The sequence below is a fragment of the Hirundo rustica genome, chromosome 5 (genome assembly GCF_015227805.2).
Source record: "Hirundo rustica isolate bHirRus1 chromosome 5, bHirRus1.pri.v3, whole genome shotgun sequence".
NCBI classification, from domain to species: domain Eukaryota; kingdom Metazoa; phylum Chordata; class Aves; order Passeriformes; family Hirundinidae; genus Hirundo; species Hirundo rustica.
The window spans coordinates 14810882-14829439 of NC_053454.1; the positions used below are offsets into that span (position 1 = coordinate 14810882).

Sequence of the window (18558 nt, forward strand, 5' to 3'; positions counted from 1 at the left end):
TTCTGAAAATCATATAGAAAAGGGATAATTATTTCCTACAAAGGCAAGGAAATCAAGTAAACAGATTAAGTCTAATGATTTGTCACCTTTTGGCAAATACACAGAACTGACTGCAAAGCCTGCAGTAATGAAATGATATAGTCGGTGTTCAGTGAGAGCTGACCATTGCAATTTTAGTATACAATCAGGCACACAGGTTTAATCTGTATTTGTCACATCATTCCTATCCTTTGCATTAAGCTGTTTAATACATACAAACACACACAGGCAATTTCATGCCTGTAACAGCATCCCAGCATTCTGTATTCATTTTTCTCAATATATGTTTTTACTTACTGTCTCCAGTAACTACTCAATGCCAACACTGAAAAGTACTTTCAGGACAACTTAAGCACTAATCAGACCTCGTGATTAGTATACCATACAAACTCATACTGCTGTAGTCATGCACATCACAAGTACCACAGAATCTCAAAGAAACAAAATTAAAAAGCTCATATTGGCCAAGCTATGACAACTAAAAAAAAAAGTCCAAAAACCAAACAACAAATACATAGCATAGTGCTGGTAATTTCAATACCTCACTTGAAAGTAGGGAGTCAAGTTTTAAGAATTAGACATTACTGAGGTGATGTGATATTGTACAACTTTAAAAACCATTGAATGGAGATATGAAAAGCTGAAACAGCTTAGCTCATTTCCAAACACTTCACATTTTTACAGTGGTGCATGAAGTATGACAGCGAGGAAGATTTCACATGAAAATTACATATGGGTCTTTTTTCTCACGAGTGACAAAGTGATAACAATAATTAAACGGCACTGCAATGATACAACTTCATTCTGGTAGCAAGGTACCAAAACAGCGGGCAGTAGAACTTTTCTGTAGAAAGCAGTTAGTCTTTTCCTTCAAAGCTATCCCAGGCATACAGTGATGCTGCACAACTGGTTTAAATATTAACATTTGCCTGGCTTTAATGAACTGTGCTCTGGAAAGACAGTATCATGAGAGCCTTTGTCCAAGATGTAGTTCCTCTAATATCCTACCACATTCCAGAAATAATGTTACATGGGGTCAAAATTTAGCTGAATATAATTCACCTCACGATTCTCACACCGCAAACCAGTAAATAAGAGGATCCAGGGTATGTTAAATGTACCTTATTTACATGATTTATAGCTTTTTGCCTAACTATTTTCTGCCATTATTTGAGCAACCTGGTTTAGTGGGAGGTGTCCCTACCCCCATGGCGGGGGGCTGGAACTGATGACCTTTAAAATCCCTTCCAACCCAAACCATTCAATGATTCTACGATTATTCCATTACTACTTTAAATATTTTTTGTTTTAAGTCATGCTCTTTAAGATGCTCTATACAAAATTTTGCAAGTGGTTTCATAATTCTAGATCTCAAGTTCCCACATTAGCTGTATAGCCTAGATTATCAAGGAATCAGATTTTAAAACTTCTTCAGACAGACAAGTACCTTAATACTAAAGAATAAGACTTATCCATTCTATTATCCACTATGTAAAATCTTATATTGCTTTACTATTACTAACACCGAATACACCAAAATGTTTCAACATGAGATGATCCTTCAATCTGCATGAATTCAATGAAAACGCAGGCATTCCTCTACAGAGAAACTCTCTTGCACTGTAATGTTAACCAGCAAATTATGACAATACAGAAACAAACCCTGCAGAGACTTCACCATTCTACAGCATGTACTTATCAAGATGTTCAAACTCCTCAGCCTTTGGCTCTATTTATCATTACAGTCAATCTACTAATTGACAGAAAACCTCCCGTGAAACAAAGCCTTACTTCTCAAAATAACATAAACACAGAAATCCATACTTAAGGGGATACACAGACTTAATATTCATTGAACATAAAGTGCAAGCCATACTACTACACCTCCCTATTCCACTACAGCATGCTTCTGTTTCAGCCCAGGCAATTGTGAAAAGAGCAGAAGCACGCCACACTCAGTGCTCATCCTGCAATATTTAAAGCAGTTGAAAGTCAAACTATGGCAAAATTTCCACAATGCACTGACTGACATCAACCAGGAACTGAGCAAATCAGTCTGTTACAGGAAAAACCTACTTTTTACAACACAATAAAAATCGAGGTTTAATACTCATGCTTCAAACTTTCCAATTTACGGTTTGTTCAGCATGAGACAAATTTAGAAAGTGTAAATCCAGGTCCTTCCTCAGTTTAGAAAAGCGTTTGATCTGTGTATGTCCTCTCCCTTTGGAAAGCTAAAAGCAAGCAAATTGCCTTTTAAATAGTTAGGAAGGATTACTTTGCTATTCTACAAAATTAAATTAAAATACTATCAAATTAGAATGTTACCAAATATCCTCACTACCCACAAACCTGGATAAATGTTAGGAAAAACAACATTTTTTTTTAAGATGACTTGTGAAACTTGTAAAAAACGTCCCCTCTGTTACAAAATCAATTCAAACTTATCTCACAAACTACATAAAACACATACCCAATGAAGAAAAATCTAGTGTGAAAACCAATGCTCATAATAAGCAAACTCTTTAAATAAGTGAAAGCTTAAGGAACAAGCTACCTATTTAATATTTAACATCATACTCAAAATACCACCATGAGCCACATTTTACACAGTAGTAAGAGTTCTGTCTCCATCTACTGGTTGAAAAGCATTAGGTTCCATCACCCATATAGGCTATGACTACCCAGATGGGCACACTACTGATCCTTAATGCTTGCTACTGGACAGCATGATGGATTTCACAGTACTTTCACCTTATTAAAGCAGCAAACCAGCTCAAGACTAAGTATTGGTATCTACCCGACCAAACTAGTTTTTCTTCCAACAGCTGTACAACTGAAGTCACTCAGCATCAAGCAGAGAGTTATTAAAAATAAATCAGAGTTTACCAATATTTGTCTTAAATATGTTCAAAATCACAAGTAGCTAATGCACAAGATTGCTTAAGCAAGTGATTTCCAAGAAAACCAAGATTGTGTGTTATGTATTTTAATAAGCCTTGCTTATTGAATTTAAAGTAGTTAAGCCATTTGGAACATAAATGAAACCTGGACAAAGAGAAATTAGTTCTTGCTGTATAAAAACATCTAAAAAAGTCTCACTACAGTTGTTTCTGGTACGCCTTTCAGTAACTGACACTACAAAATGAACAATGCTTTCACTACACTGTGTAATCTGCAGAATTGTCTGAGTAATTAGTTACTTTGGCATCCAACCCATATGCACTCTGAATATATTCTTTTAAACTTAACTGCACAAACTGTCACAAGATGTCATATGATTTCTTTATTTTTGTCTTCCAGGCCTCCTGGTGCTCCTCAATTCTTCACTTATCCGATTACATACGGTTTTCCAATAATCTTTTAAAATTGCTTGGGTTCTGATTGTTTTGTTAGTTTTTTAAAAAAAATCAACAGGCATTCAGGATTTTTTTTCTTGCTTATTGATACAATTCACTGCATTTTAATTGGTTTCTTTAGTTTAGACTATTTAGCCTCATCCAAATAATTCAGATTAAACAATTACTTCTATGAAGTCAACACATACAAAATTTCCAATACTGATGTCATACATACAGTAATTTAAAGATACAAATAATGCAAAAATGTTTTAGATGGATATTTCCATCTCAATAACATACACACATATATATTTTAAAGCTTTTGTAACAGTAATGTTTCTATAAACGTTGACACTTAAAAACCCCTTTTTACTTGGGTTTATTGTTCAGATAATAATGCACTGAAGAAGTCTTTTAGCAGGTTACAAGTTCAAGCATATTTTATAGCAAACCTCTTCTGACAGTATTATTTATGCAACGCTAACATTTTCAAACAGGCAACCATTGAGGTTTATAATATATTTCAGTTATTGAGATGGTGGTCTAGTTAAAGTTTTGCTTAGGTATTTTTTCTTTCTCTATTTCACATCAAAGATACTTGCACAGAAACTGAACAATGGGGTTTTGTTTTACATGTACTCTTTATAAAATTCTCAAATTCTTCAATATATCTTTCATTAATGAACTGTGGTGTCACAAATTTCTAAATTTACATGAAGCACTAACAAAAATTATTACATTAACACTTAAGGGGATATTTTCCTGTTAGCATAAGTAAAGATGTTAGGGAAAATAAATCCAAGCAAGGTTATCAGAAGGGTATACTTGCCCACGTAGCTACACACTACAATTTTTAAAAATGGACTATGTGATCTATTGGAAATATTTTCCTACAATTATGCTCAAGTTTGGTTTCAGGAAAAGAAGATATTTTGAGCAAATCTAATTTCCATTTTTTAAGAAGAGGAACACCTTTCAGTATGCATGACTTCCCTGATGTAAAATTGTGATTATACAGACTGATAAGAAAAATATGTCCCAAAGAATTCTGAGAAACTGAGAGCTGAGCTTGCCAAGTTTAGGTGGCACTGCATTTCTCAAACAAAAAGCCTCTACATGCACACAATACAGCACGAGACCATGCTAAGAATGAAACAAAACCAACCTTGCTGTTAGGCCCCGATGAGAGCTGTCTCAAAAAAATAAAAAAACAAAAACAAAACGAGGTTTCAAACAAGTGACAACTAGAAAAAGCTTTCATCAGGCTTTTATTTTTTAAATAACAGAACCAAATATAACTGAAGACAGTAAAGAAACATATGCTGAAGTGCTGCATTTTATTATGCATAGAGTTATTGGTTAAGTCTAATACTAAGATACCTGGCAATGAACTTTCTGAACTCCCTAAGACTGAGGGTAAGCATTACAAAAAAACCTGCTTTAAGTACACGCAAAAATATAGCTATGAACTTGACTGAAGCAGTACTTAAAAGAAACCTCAAAAAGCTTAAGGCACTATAAACTGAAGTACAGCAGGGGCTATAGTTTTTCCAAGATATCCTTTCTTAAACTGGGCCAAATTGGTCCACAGGCACTCTAAGTGAAAAATGTTTTAAATCTAAGATAACTTATTTTCACAATGACATGAAGTTACATTAGAAAATATACCTACCACAAATAGCATTTAATCCATTTCATGGGTTTATTATTAAAACTAAGTTGGTAGGTTTCTCCTTTGAGGTATGTTGTAATAGCTATACTATCCATCTGTAACCAGTCTTTTCACTGATTACATGTAGATGTGTGAATTTGGCTGACAGCACAGAAGGAAAAAGAAAATCAGGATTTACTCACCAAGGAGGAATCCCTGTGACACCACATTCCATCCTATAAAGGAAGTGAAAGTGCTCTTCCCTTCGGTCTGATTTACAAGAAAGAAAGAAAGAGAAGGTTGTAATGTTGCTACACTATGCACTGTTATGGAAAGGAGAAAGGAGTACTTGATCTGCAAGTATACTACAGAAAAATAATGAATGCATCTTTTTCTTGGTTGGTAGAATGCTACACATTTTCTGGGCAGATGAGCAACTTCCTCAATGATCTTCAGGTGACAATAGGAAGTTTATGGATGCCATAGCTAAATTCCTCAGGAAAAAAAAATAGACTTGGGAATAATTGTGCAACAGAGGTTCAAATTTATTTAACAGCCTGATAATACAAACAAATAAATAATGTCCATAAGAAGAATGCCATGTTTGTTTTATTCTTCCAGATGTGGTTTCCTTTTGGAATAATGCTGTTGTACTTATTTCCTACTGAAAAACATGAATCTGTGAATTCACAGAATGTCAATGGGAAGTTTAAGAGGTACATACAATATAGCTGAAGTTATGTTATTGCTGACAGCATCTAAATTCATTTATTTCAGAGAGCAGAGTAAAACAAAAATACAGAACATGTATTTATAATCTATCTGTATCTACTTCCAGATGGAAAAATGTACAGATTCACAGAATATTCTGAGTTGGAAGGGACCCACAAGGATCATTAAGTCCAACTCTTAAGTAAATGGCCTGTGCAGGGATTGGACCCACAACCTTGGTGCCACGAGCACCGTGCTCTAGTTCCTGGTGGGATTCAGCTCCGGTGCAAGGCATGTGAGGGGTATGTGGCTGCTGCACCCCAAAACAGGATCTTCTTGGGCTTCCACCATCCAGGTGCTGCCCTCGTCCCTTGGAAAGAGCCCAAAGGGTCCTGGACCCACTCCCAGCAGTAGCGGGGTGGGGAACCCCTGCAGATGAGGTGTGTGTGGGAGGTCTCTTGTAAAGGTTTTGTCAATCTTATCTTTACGTGTAAGAAAATCCATAATCTACTGTATTTTCTTGAGAAAACTAGAATTTAGAGAAAAGAATCTCACTTTCCCTCACAAATCCTTTCTTGCTCTGTGGAGATGATGTAAAATGCCTTTAAACATAATTAAATTGGGAGTCTCATCAGAGTTTCACTAACTAATTGCTAATGCAATTTTAGCTTTCATATCACGGTGTTTTACAAATCATGCGGAACAGCTTTTCCACATTCCCAAATCGCCTTTTATTGATATGCAACACATTTTCAAGAGAAATAGTAAGTTAGCTCTATGAAAAAGCTTCAAAACAGGCAGCAATATTAATCTACCCAAATTCTTTGGGCGTGAGGTATTAATTAAAAAATTGTCTGAATTGTAAAATGAAACTGTACCTTTCAACGTCGGGCAGAGTTAGTTTTAGGAACCTGACACCAAGGACTCTAATTCAAACAGAACTCCACCAGGTCTACTTCTCTGTCTACCTTGGCATGTACTTCACTGAAATAACAAACTTTTTATGTTGTCAAAGAATATTCTGATAAAATGAGAATAGTCTACAAAATTCAAAGAGAATAATTTAGGAAAGTTCTTTTCTTGTCTCAAAAGAAAATACAGTAGAGCTGATCTTTTGTAATTTCAGAAGATGTAATCTAATTCTGTGAATTGTGCGTGTTAATTTTTTTAAAAGCACCCTGCTGCTTATAGAGCATAGACATAATGAAGTTGCACCTGCCAAAACTGTCACCATGTGATGATTCAGCCTTTGCCAGTTTGATTTCAGTAATAAACAAAGCAGTTTAGTTCAATCAATGATGGAATCTTGGATTCCTCTGACTGAAGTTCTTGAAGTTTTAAAAAAATTGCTTTGTCAGCACCAAAATAGCTCTGACGAAAACACAGAACTAAATTTGCTCAAAAAGAAAGATCAAGTGATGAGGAAGAATGACAGAAGTCAAACTGAAGTGCTTACACTGTCTAGGCAGAAAAAGGAAACTATTTTTTTAAGATACATTACTCTGTTTTCCTTCAGAACTCTGTAAAATGAGATATTACAATGTGTGGAAGAGGCTATAAACCACTCCCTCTATATTTATGCACTTTGCATAATATACCATAAACAGGAATTAGCACATTTAAATAGAATCTGGTTTTATTGTTTAAAAAAAATAACGGGTAATATAATCTTTGTCTACATTGAAAAGAGATGATAGAATTACAAGGAAATAAATAAACTGAAGAGTAAACTGGAAGGGAAAGAGAATGCTCACTGCTCAATTGCTTCACTGAGATGTCGAGAAAAAAGTCAAGATGAAGGGAGGAGCACTTTTATTTACTACACAGAATGGAATATGATGTGGCAGGTTCAACTAACATCTAGTCAACATTTATTTGGTATTTGCAAGGAAGAGCAAGCTAAAAGATGAACAGCCACCTGCTTTTTAAGTACCTTTTGTAATTATAAATGCGCTTTACCTGTTCAACTCTATTTTGTTACAAATACATAAAAATTTCCTGAGCTGGAAGAAAATCACAGATTTTTTTTCTGTAACAAATAAAATCAGCATAACTAAAAAAAAAAAAAAATTTCCAAATGCAGGCTGCGAATACTTGGAAATAAGAATCATTACTTCTGAAGAAGTTCCATTACATGTTATAGACATGAGTCTTAATACTTTCAGTAAAATGTCACCAACTTTAGAACATGTATCAATTAGACAAAGCCCCAGTACTGAACAAGTAGAGATTCTAGCGAACTAAATTCCAAACACATTGGATAAAATTGTGGTGAAAGAAATTGCTTCAGGAGTTGTTACAGAAACAAAGACTTCTTCACTCAAGATAATGTGTTTCACAGCATCTTACTTAATAACACTTTAACACAGTCAAGTTCAATAGATTAAACTGGCTTCTATTGTGCCTTACACACAAAATACTGTCAAGCAAGCAGACTAAATATTAGCATTGCAGGTGCATGTATACAGATATACACATATCAGATACATGAGTGCATATGGTGCTTCAAATTGAACAATAATCTAAACCAGCAATTGGTCTTTGAAATCTTTAATTGTAATTTCCAAACAGCAGAAAACTTTCTTTGTCAAAAGCAAAGCTGAGTTTATATACAAGGAAGAAGATTTTTAAACAGAAAAAAGTAAGATTCAAACAATACGTTGTTTGAATTACATTTACCTGAATTTAGTATCCATATAATATCTACAAATAGCCACATAATCTGCCTTGTCGTCAGGCTAAAACCAAATAACTGTCATTTTTATACAGCTAAGAAAACTCTCTTGACATAGTAAGTCTGAAGTTCAGTTCAAAATTAACAGCACAATAAAACATTAGAGACTGCCATCTAGTGCCTGTGTTTAACATTATCAAACACAAACATTTCAACTTTAGACTGTATTTTAAAATATTATGTTTTTGTAACTAGACTAGCATTTGCTGTAATCAGAACATACATTTCTAAACTATGCATCTAAAAGACCTTCACATACAAAAGACAATACTGATAATGCAAATACAAACAACTTGTTTAAAAAAAAAAAAAAAAAAGTAACCATAAATCAAGTTTTGGAAAATTCAGAATAAAGACCTTGATGTCTTTATTTATTCAAGCAAAAAGACAACATCAATACAAGTGCTCCTTCTATTTCAGGCTACACTTAAGGTTAATACAAGCAACTTTACCATGAAGTAACAGATTTTATGAAGAAAAATAATTCTATCCAGTTTTTGATGCCTATGCCAGAGGGGCAAACTAAAAGCTTTATATGTATTAACAACTTCTTAGTATTGATATGAACAGAAAATCAAGGCATTAAGATCTAAAATTTCTTAATATTCTGATTGGTTTTCCTCCCCATGTTTCAGTCCCCAGGATTCATCAGAGGAAAGGACATTTTATTCAGGGGTCTTTTCAGCAAAATTTTCCATGAAAATAAGGAAAGCTTTTAAGAGCCTATCAAAAGGCATGAGCCAAGTCTAAGAATTTTTAAAATAAATGTTCAAATAGATGTCAGATAAAAGAACAAAACTATAAGGTAAGGTTACATCTCTCTCCTTTACTAACCTGAATATGCCTAAGTGGTGCTGTTTGATAACTGTTGTGCCTGAAGGAGGCAACGATGACAGTGACTGCTGGTAAAGCTTAAAGGTCCCCCACACACCTTTACTTTGGCTAGTTTAGACTGAGACTTCTATTTTACAGTGGAAGAAGTCATTAGTAGCTCAGATGGCACTGAAAGGCCATAAAATGAAGCACACACAAAGGTGACATACTATTTAAGGGTATCAACACCCTTCTCTTGAATCAACTTACCGTAAGCCATAGCAAGGCAAAGTGATGAACCGGAACATTGCCAGAAAAACTCTCAAAGGAAGCAGGGTGAACACATAAAGAAAAGCATCCAGGCACAAAAAGATTCCAAAAAACATCAACTAAATTACAAAAATAAAACAGAAGTATGTTAGTATCAAATTTACAAAAAATTTATAAATAATTATGTTATGAAAAATACATTTACACAAGACTAATTAACCAAATAAACACAATATTCACACTTGTTCAATCAGGTGAACTGTAAAAAAAAAAAAAAATTAACATGCAGTGAATTTGAAGATTATTCAGCAAAAAATTCTGCATCACGAGGTCCAAGCCCCAAAGTGAAGGCTTTTGTAGATATTCACAGCTCACTGAACTTAGTCTTTATTTAATATATAAACTGCAATTGACTATAACTGTAGCTCATTTTCCAATGGTGGCTTTCCTGCAAGGTTACCAAAGTTCATGTTTTAACCTTTGGGGAAAAAATCCATAGAGTTGTGCGTAAATATGCACAGCCATTTTCTGCCTACCTCCTTTTTCAACATTTCCTCCCCAAAAAAGTTTTCTATTACCTTGTAAATTTTCTATTGCACAGCCAATTACAGCTGTGTTAGATCTCTTTCAAAGAATAACAACCTTTTTCATACAAAGAATATAAAATATAAAGAGGTAAACTTCCAGTTGCCCCCAGTTTAAATGTTTTATCCTTAATTTACACAAACATTAAAGCCATTCATTGTGGCTACAAGCCAAGCAGCTCTAATTAAACTAGACATAAACTCCACTGCTTCAAAGCTCCTATATACCAGACTCTTCCCACATGACATTTCTTCTTTACGTGCTCTTTAAATGATTCTATATTCTATCTAAATTGAAGTCTAGAAAAATGGGTTTTATGCTTCTCTCAGACCATGAGGTAGTATTTTTTCCTGCAAGGATAATCCCATAGAAGCCATCTTAACTGGCTACATAATTAAGACTAGCAACATCTAAGCAAACCTAGATACCCATGTCAGATATGCATTTACATGTGAAAGCTGTATGCACTGCTGATGGGAAAAGAAGATACCGGGGTGGGGGCGTAAACCAAAGTACAAGTAAATTACTTTTATCTCTCACAATCCCTTTGCCTTTCAAAATACCTTCTTAGCTTGTACAATGGCCAGTTCCACGTCCAGTGACCCTTACACCTCATACATCCTCATAACTCTGAGAGCAACCCTACAGACTGCGCTCCAGAACAACTGTCCACAAGCCACATAAGACAACTGACTCGGGCACAACAGCACTGCAACCATCAACGTCTTTACTTTCCTTTATAAAATTATTTTAACCAATTCAACAACAGTAGACTACTTCAATACTGATGATGTTAAGGTCTCTTTCCTGATATTTACTAATTCACCTCCAGTACAATTTTCTAAACTTTCAGCATTTTGAGTTATTACTCAAAGTTATCGGGAGCAGTGGTTACATGAACTGTGGATAAATTTATGCACTGCCTTAATATGCCATTAAGTTATCTATTTCTTTTAAAATAACTTTTAAACTAGGTGTTGAATATTCAAGCACTGAAGATGACTGGAACTGAACACTTAGTATTTTTAAACTCCTTAACCCAAACAAAACAGAAAGACAGCCAGTCATTTTGCTTTTGTTCTTTGAGGACATCTTTATAATCTCAAAAATAACACTACTTTTTCTTTTTAGACAGACTTTGTGTCTATCCTAGTGCAACGATGGTTTTTCGCATTCTATAAACTTGCATTAATATTTGCAATTATTGTTTAATGTCCTCAGTTTCCCAATGTTTTTACTACACGTACCTGATGAAATTTAATCCGTGCTGAACCCTCTACTCCTTTCTGTAAACATCATTTTTTCTGCTCCGTTCCAGATATTTAGGAACTAACAGAAAAACCTACGGAGCTTTTCCATCACCATAACTATAATTTAACTAAGGAGCACAGAGTTTAATTTTGAGATCAACTAAAAATTGTTCCCTTAAGATTTATTCTCACTCTACCTGATTAGAGTTTTCATTCTTATTCTGTAATTATACTATTAGATAGTAAATAAAACAAGCCATCAAGAAAATTCTTCTCTTCCTTTACTAGTGTCTCACATGCTTTATTTCAAGTAAGCAGATTTTTGTGTCACATCAGCAAATGGTTTCTGCAACAGGTGATGATCTGTACACTATTTAGTTGATTGCTAGATGCTCAATTTGATATAGTTATTATGTATACTAACATAGAGTAAGCCAATGCAAAGAACTAAAAAAAAATTTCATAATCTCACTGTAAAAAGATAACGATCATTTTTTTAAATCTCTTTATTATTCCGTTTCATAATATTTCATATTCAAAGCACAGACTGAAGTTTGATTTACCATGCAAAACCTCTCAACTGCACCACTTACAGCATTAATCTTATTTATAAAAAGACTGCTGGATATTGCATGTTCTTACACACTGAAAGTTTTATTAAGAAGCTATGGTGACGATCCTTCAGAATAATTTCCGTGCCTTGGAGATATAATTAAAATGGAGATGACGTCAAAATGCTGCATTGCTTTACTGAGTCTCTGCCATAAGTGGAATATTCTATCATAAACTGGAATGGGTAAATACGGAGGATGTGAAGACACCATCACTGGAGATGTTCAAAGCCTGCAATCCTGAACAACCTTTTGTAGGTTACCCAGCTTTAAGCAAGGGTATGGACTACCCCATGGGTCCATCCCAATCTCATTCTTCTGTGATTTTCTGCAGTAACTGATTGGGAATTTAGTTTGGTAAAGCCAGGCCTCATCATGGCTGAAGGATGAAGTTAATAATACTGAAGGGGAAACACGAGCACTACTGACCAAGGGAATTCTGCCTACCCTTCCTCTCTCCTCCACTGCTCTTTCATCTTTAGTTATAAAGCTCCCCTTCTGTCCTTGTGTAGGCTCTAGATTCTCAAGAATACTGGCTGAACAAATCAGCTCACTATTCTAGCACAGAGCAAAGAGAGCAAGGAAGTATAACATTCACTGCCAAATTACGAGCGAATTTAACTCCTGGAATGGTCCAACAAGCACCACAGCTCAGGCAAAACTGGCAGTATGTGTAAAGCAGGAGACTGAAGTGGGAGGAAGAATGAAACAAGCTTCTTCCTTTAGTCTAAATTAAAATTATTTAGCCCTGTGTAACTTCATCTCTAGAGATTTTGGGAATTTTAACAGTATTAATTTTAATGCTATCATTACACTGCAGCCTAGACAAACCTTATTCTCAGTGTTGCCTCACTCATCATTCCTCAGCATACCACTTCTGCCACTGCCTCCCAAATCAACGTGGTTAAGCCAGAACAAAATTAGCTCACTGTAGGGCCAGAATGATCTCTAAGCTGACATAAAGGAGGTGGCAAGAATCCCTCAGAAAAGGCCGCAACATAGGGACAGAGAGGGGAGATGTGGTAAATAGTGGCAAGAAGCAAAATAAAACACGAAGAAAATTAAGTCAAAAACCTTAGAAAAACTCAACTGTCACCGTATTTTTATAAGACTGAAACCTTCCCATCCTCAGATAAATTTACCCTGGGAAAAAATCTGTGAAACAATTTTTTTTTTAATGTAAAATTACATTTTGCTGTAAAAAGTTCTTGATTATTCTTTTAAGGATCAGTGACATCTTTATATCTGAATTAGTTTGTCATCATCTGAACCTGTTTGTCTCTGCTAATAACAAGAGTTGCCAGCAGCAACAAGCAAACAGAGAAGAAAACCCTGAAACAAAAATGTTTAAGTTAGTAACATTGAAAAATAATCATTATAGAGGTTTACATCTTGTTTTTGTAGCAAAAGTGGTTTAAAAATTAATAATTCTTTAAATATTTTAATTCAACAGATTTAATTTCTGAATTGAATTAAATATTAAAGCATACTTCACCTTTTCCAGTTCTTTTGGTATCCGCATGCACGTGTACACTCTCTCTCGCCGCTCCGTGTACTTTGCTTCATTATGTTCAAGGAAATAACCTCTTGTTAGCTCAGCACTGATGAATCTCAGCAAGGAAAGATCTATGCAGAAACACAGTAAGCAGAAAACACTTCAGGCACGACCTCCAGAGGGTGAGAAGCTGCTATACTTTTGTTACTTATTACTTGCTACATGTTTCATTTACATGGCCTCTAACCCAGACGGTTTCTGCTGATGGTTAAATAACTTGGCAGGAAAGGAGTTATAGGAGATGTAAGTCCAGCTCAAGTCCATTCATTCCCCCGCTGCCTCCCAACACACAAGCCATTTTCCCAGCCAATCAGACACCCCACTTCTACAAAACACTGCCCAAAGCCGCTACCCAAAATCCAACATGCTGAGTGAATCTAATCCTTATAGTATTATCAGACCTAAATTTACTAAACTCTATTTTCAACTTCTTAAAAGCTATTTTCTCTCTCAGCAACATTAGCACTTGTTCTTTCTTTTAAAGAATAGTTTTCTGCAAGAGCCAAATGTTCACAGATACACAATCCCAAGCGATTCAGTGCACAAACAGTACAAACACACTACAAACACACTGGACCTTTGGTGATCGGGTCTTTCACAACCAAAACGGCGTCGAGCACTCACAGATCTCCTACGCTTTAATGGCTGTCGGTAAGTAACCTGAGGACCGACTGGCCTGTGTTTAAGCAGCTCATACGGCTTCTAAAAAAGACTTTGCACAGGGCAGTCTTACAAAATTAATAACATATGAAATTATAATTATGAAATTCAGGCTGTCAGCACAGGAAGGTTGAACTTAAGTTTCAACGCTCACTGAGGAGGTCTGACATTACCACCTCCTTGTGACATTTCAGAAGCGACAGAACACTACAATGAAGTTCAACATCTCTGGTTATTGTTACTTAAAACCAGAAACTCTCAATGTTGACACAGCACCCAGATGATGAAAATCACTTATCTAGACAAACAGATGAAAAGCTACAGACACTTACTATGATACAACCACATGTTCACAAACAGTAAATTCAAATTTCAGCCAAAGTCTTAGGGACTAGAGGAGGGAGAAGAAACCTCGCATGGTAGAATGCTCTACATTTTTCAGGGCAGGAAGAGGCCTTACATTCTTAGTAAAACAACTCAGGTAACAGCTGTTAAGAGGGGAATGTAAGTATTGACACCCTGCATGAAGAATTCACCCAAAACTATCTGAGGCAATGCCTTCTCAATATTTACCACATTGAAGATGAAGACTTTCGCAGTAGCCAGAAGATTACCAAGAGTTTTAAAGCAAAGAAGGAATCAGCTCAAGCAGAAGTATAAAAGAAGCAAAAGAGCATGTGTTTACAGCCTGCATTACCTTGGGTGGGAGGAGTGATTAGAATTTGGGGGGATTACAGGCACTTTGTTGTTTGTGGCGGTGCATTAATATTCTCTGTATGTGTGGCATTGTGATTTATCACATTGCTGATACTGATCACAGCTATAAAACTCACCAACTACCCGTTAATTAAGTATTGTTAATAAATCATGATTTCCTTTAAACTATGAGAACTGAACCATTTTCCCATGTATGAGCTTGTCACTGGATAGTGATTTTGATGATCTATGTATTACTGATCCACTTCTACTAAGTAGGCCAAACCACTTGAAGCCTTAAAGGGATTTATTTTAAAACAAACAAAACAACATGTTGCTTAATGAGTAGAAATAAACTAATATTTACTTATTAAGTTTCAATCAAAGTTCATTCCGTGAAATTACTGCTCAGACCTCTTATGAATTTGTTTCCCGGAGTCTTCCTTCGTAACACTATCATTTGTAACTTTTTTTGATTATGCTAATTCTTCAACGTTTAAAAACTTGAAAGTAAAAACAGCATAAACACACCAAGTAATTACTCTGTAAACTGCCTCAAACAACCAACCTTTTCTAACTTAAAGCAATCTCAAACAACTCAAGTTTCCTATACAGTAAATACATGCTTATGGGCAAGAACCATGGGGTAACTGAGAAGTCCCTGCCAAATTCAGATATTTTAAGATTTTAGCTAATGAGCTATTTGTTCCCACACCTCCTTATCTCACACAAGGTATTTTAGAGGCCTATAGCTGAAAACCAAATGATTTTAAGTTTTTAACACCTTAGACTTTCATGCCCTAGATACTGAGGGATAATCAATCCTCATGGAGGTTGATCAATACATAAGCACCAGAGTGTGACTGCAAAAATCATCTCTCCAGTGACAGGGGATGCACTAGAGCACACAGTCACCCAAGGGATGCACTGGAGCACACAGTCACTCAGCCACCTCCTCTCTGAGCACTCATTGCCACCCAGCACCAGCCTCAGCCCTGTGCCAGCTGTGAAACAGATTAGTGGCTGACCCTGTAGGAAAAACACAGTAACCAAAAGAACAGCATGAGACACCAAGGCAGAACAAAGTAATAAGTCATTTGAAAAACAGCTTAACTCTGCTATCAAAGCATCAAACAACATTTTCTTTAAAAAGTAAACTCTACCTCCTACTTCAAATTCCTTCCCTACTTCAAATTCCCCTCTTTTGCAGTCAGAAAGTTTTAGACTGTGGCCCATGCTTAATCTTAAGCATACTCTTAATGCTTACAGTATACTCATTTATCTCCACACCCCAGGACAGGAAAGCATAAGCATCTTCAAAAAACACGAAAGGACACAAATTCCTTCAAGGTAAGAAGACAATGATTTAACTAAGTTATACTTCAGTGCATAGCTGCACAAAGGACAACTATTAACCAGAAAGGAGAGGAAAAGTTGTGGAAATGTGAAATGCACTGCACTTCAGTAAGTTTCTATGATGTAATCATAAATTTAATCAAAAATACAACAATTCCAGGCATTCACTTCACTCCTGTTAATCCTAAATACAAATTTCTTCCACAAGGATGCCAATTAATCAATCAAGAAAATATATCTTTAAGAAGTATTTTCTTCTCCTCTAATTAACTTCTCTTTAAAGTACTAGTCCTGATTCATCAATGTGAAGAAAATCCTACTTCTATTATTTAACATATTGCTATCCTTAGATCAGTTAGAATTTTTAGTTGCTCAATAAAGAAGCCCATTCCTATGTTTTCTTGCCATGACGTGTCAGATAGCACCAAAGATTTTTAACTATTTTGAAATTTCAAATCAATTGCATGAACATAGTTAAGTATTCTCCACCACTTCCAGTAACAATCTCCTTTTTATAAAGTTATTTGTTCAGTTGTTTTTCAGGCACATCTATATGTATCTTGATCTCTTTTTTTTTCCCACCTCAAAGCAATTCATACTACTACAATCAAGCCAATTCCTTTATAACTGGAAATTACATCACCTTTACATTCTGTAGTGTTTGTTAACAGCACAGAACTGCAGTCAATGATGCTGCATGTCTGATGATATAACAGATCAGAAACAGACACAGCACCCATCAAACTCAAGGAATGCATTCAATTGTTGATACTTTAAAGTTAAATCCTAATTCCCTTTTTTTTTAAAAATAAGACCTGTATTATCACATTCAAACCAAGACTGAGAAAGCCTCGAAAGTTTACCACTTCAAGCACTTTCCAGATTTTCAGCAAGCCAATGAATTAAAAATACAGTGCTAATATAGTTATTTATAACCTTACCAATATTAAATTAATCCTGACAGGGTGACTGACAGCTTTTACAAAAACAGCACGGCTATTTACAAAAATTACTTGGTGGATACCCAAAATAAGCAGTAAGTGTGAATGTAAATATAGCTGCATATTGATTGCAAAGGCCATGACATTTTCCTTTAATTTTCCTTATAAGTCCCCAATTGGTAAATTTAATTTAGTTTAAATGACTTCTAATAATTTGCGCACAATCTCAAAGCTCTAACGGCATCGTTACTGCCAGCAGCAAAGACCACTGTAGATACAGCTGTGAGTGTGTAACAAGAACTGCTAAAACGACGAAACATTTCTCGCACTTCAGCAAGAAAGTTGAGCGAACCCGCAACCTGCCGGCCGCGGTGTGAGCGGCCCCTCTCCGCTCCAGTCACGCACTGCGCCCGCTGGAACCGGGCAGGTATCGAGCCTGACAGCCAGAGTCCCACCTTCAGGGCATAACACACCTGCACGGCGGACGCCCGTGCTGCCTCACACCTCCTGAGCAGCAGCAGTTGACAAAGTGCGTGACAGGGCACGGGGACCCGTCCGCCCGCGCTCCCCTTCCCCGACAGACCCGTGCGGAGAGCCGGGACACAGCCGGCCACGCCGACGGGCTCCACCGCACCGACCGGGACACTTCACGGAGCAAACCCACCGGCAGGGCTGAGGGAAAGCTCCCTGCGGGCCGCCCGGCGCTCCCGGGGCCCGGCCGGTCCCGCCGCACTTTCTGAAGTCGCTCGCCCAAGTTCGCGCGGGCGGGCGGCGGCGGCGCTGCCAAGAGCCGCCCGCCCCGGACAACCCCGCCGCGGCCAGCCCGGCTCCCCGGAGGGGCCACCCTATATCCCGGGCCCCCCTCCGCCGCCAGGAGGATGCCGCTCGCCCCGCCGCCGCCCCTCACCCGAGAGGCTCCGCTTCTTCTTCCTGCCCCGGTCGCTCTCGTAGAAGCCCAACGTCTCCGTTCGCTGCTGCGGGGACGGCTGCCCCGAGCCGGCGGCGGGCGGCCGCGGCTCGCTGCTCCCCCAGAGAGTTTTCGGCTCCCCGCGGCCGCCGTCCTGCCGCCCGTCCCCGCCGCTGGCCGGCGCGGCGGCGGCGTCGGCAACGCCGGCCATGTTCGCCGCCCGCTGCGCGCCCGCCGCCCCCGCGCCGCGCGCCTGCCGGTGACTCATCACCGCGCGACAGCCGCCGGCCCGGCCGCGCGCCACTGCCCCGCGCGCGGGGGGCGGAGAGGGGTGGGCCGGCGCGCCGCCATCTTGCCGCCGTTAACCCCTCAGGGACCGGGCCGTCTCCCGGCGCGCCTCGCTGCCCCGCCCCGAGGCTCCCCCTGGCTCTGAGGGTG

The 18558-nt window shown here is 37.6% G+C and overlaps 1 protein-coding gene across 2 annotated transcripts in view; it reads right to left on the reverse strand.

Moving 5' to 3' along the window:
- The window catches only part of TAPT1 (transmembrane anterior posterior transformation 1), a 49724-nt gene extending 31393 nt beyond the window's left edge, over positions 1–18331 (reverse strand). The window contains exons 1-4 of one of the 2 annotated variants that reach the window (XM_040065153.2): positions 18121–18331; positions 13501–13631; positions 9560–9678; positions 4546–4569 (exon numbers count right to left, since the gene is read on the reverse strand). In XM_040065153.2, coding sequence (XP_039921087.1) covers positions 4546–4569; positions 9560–9678; positions 13501–13631; positions 18121–18331 — 485 coding nt within the window. The remainder of the gene's footprint in view (positions 1–4545; positions 4570–9559; positions 9679–13500; positions 13632–18120) is intronic. The other variant, XM_040065154.2, reaches the window with a different exon arrangement.
- Between the last annotated feature and the right edge of the window lie 227 nt (positions 18332–18558).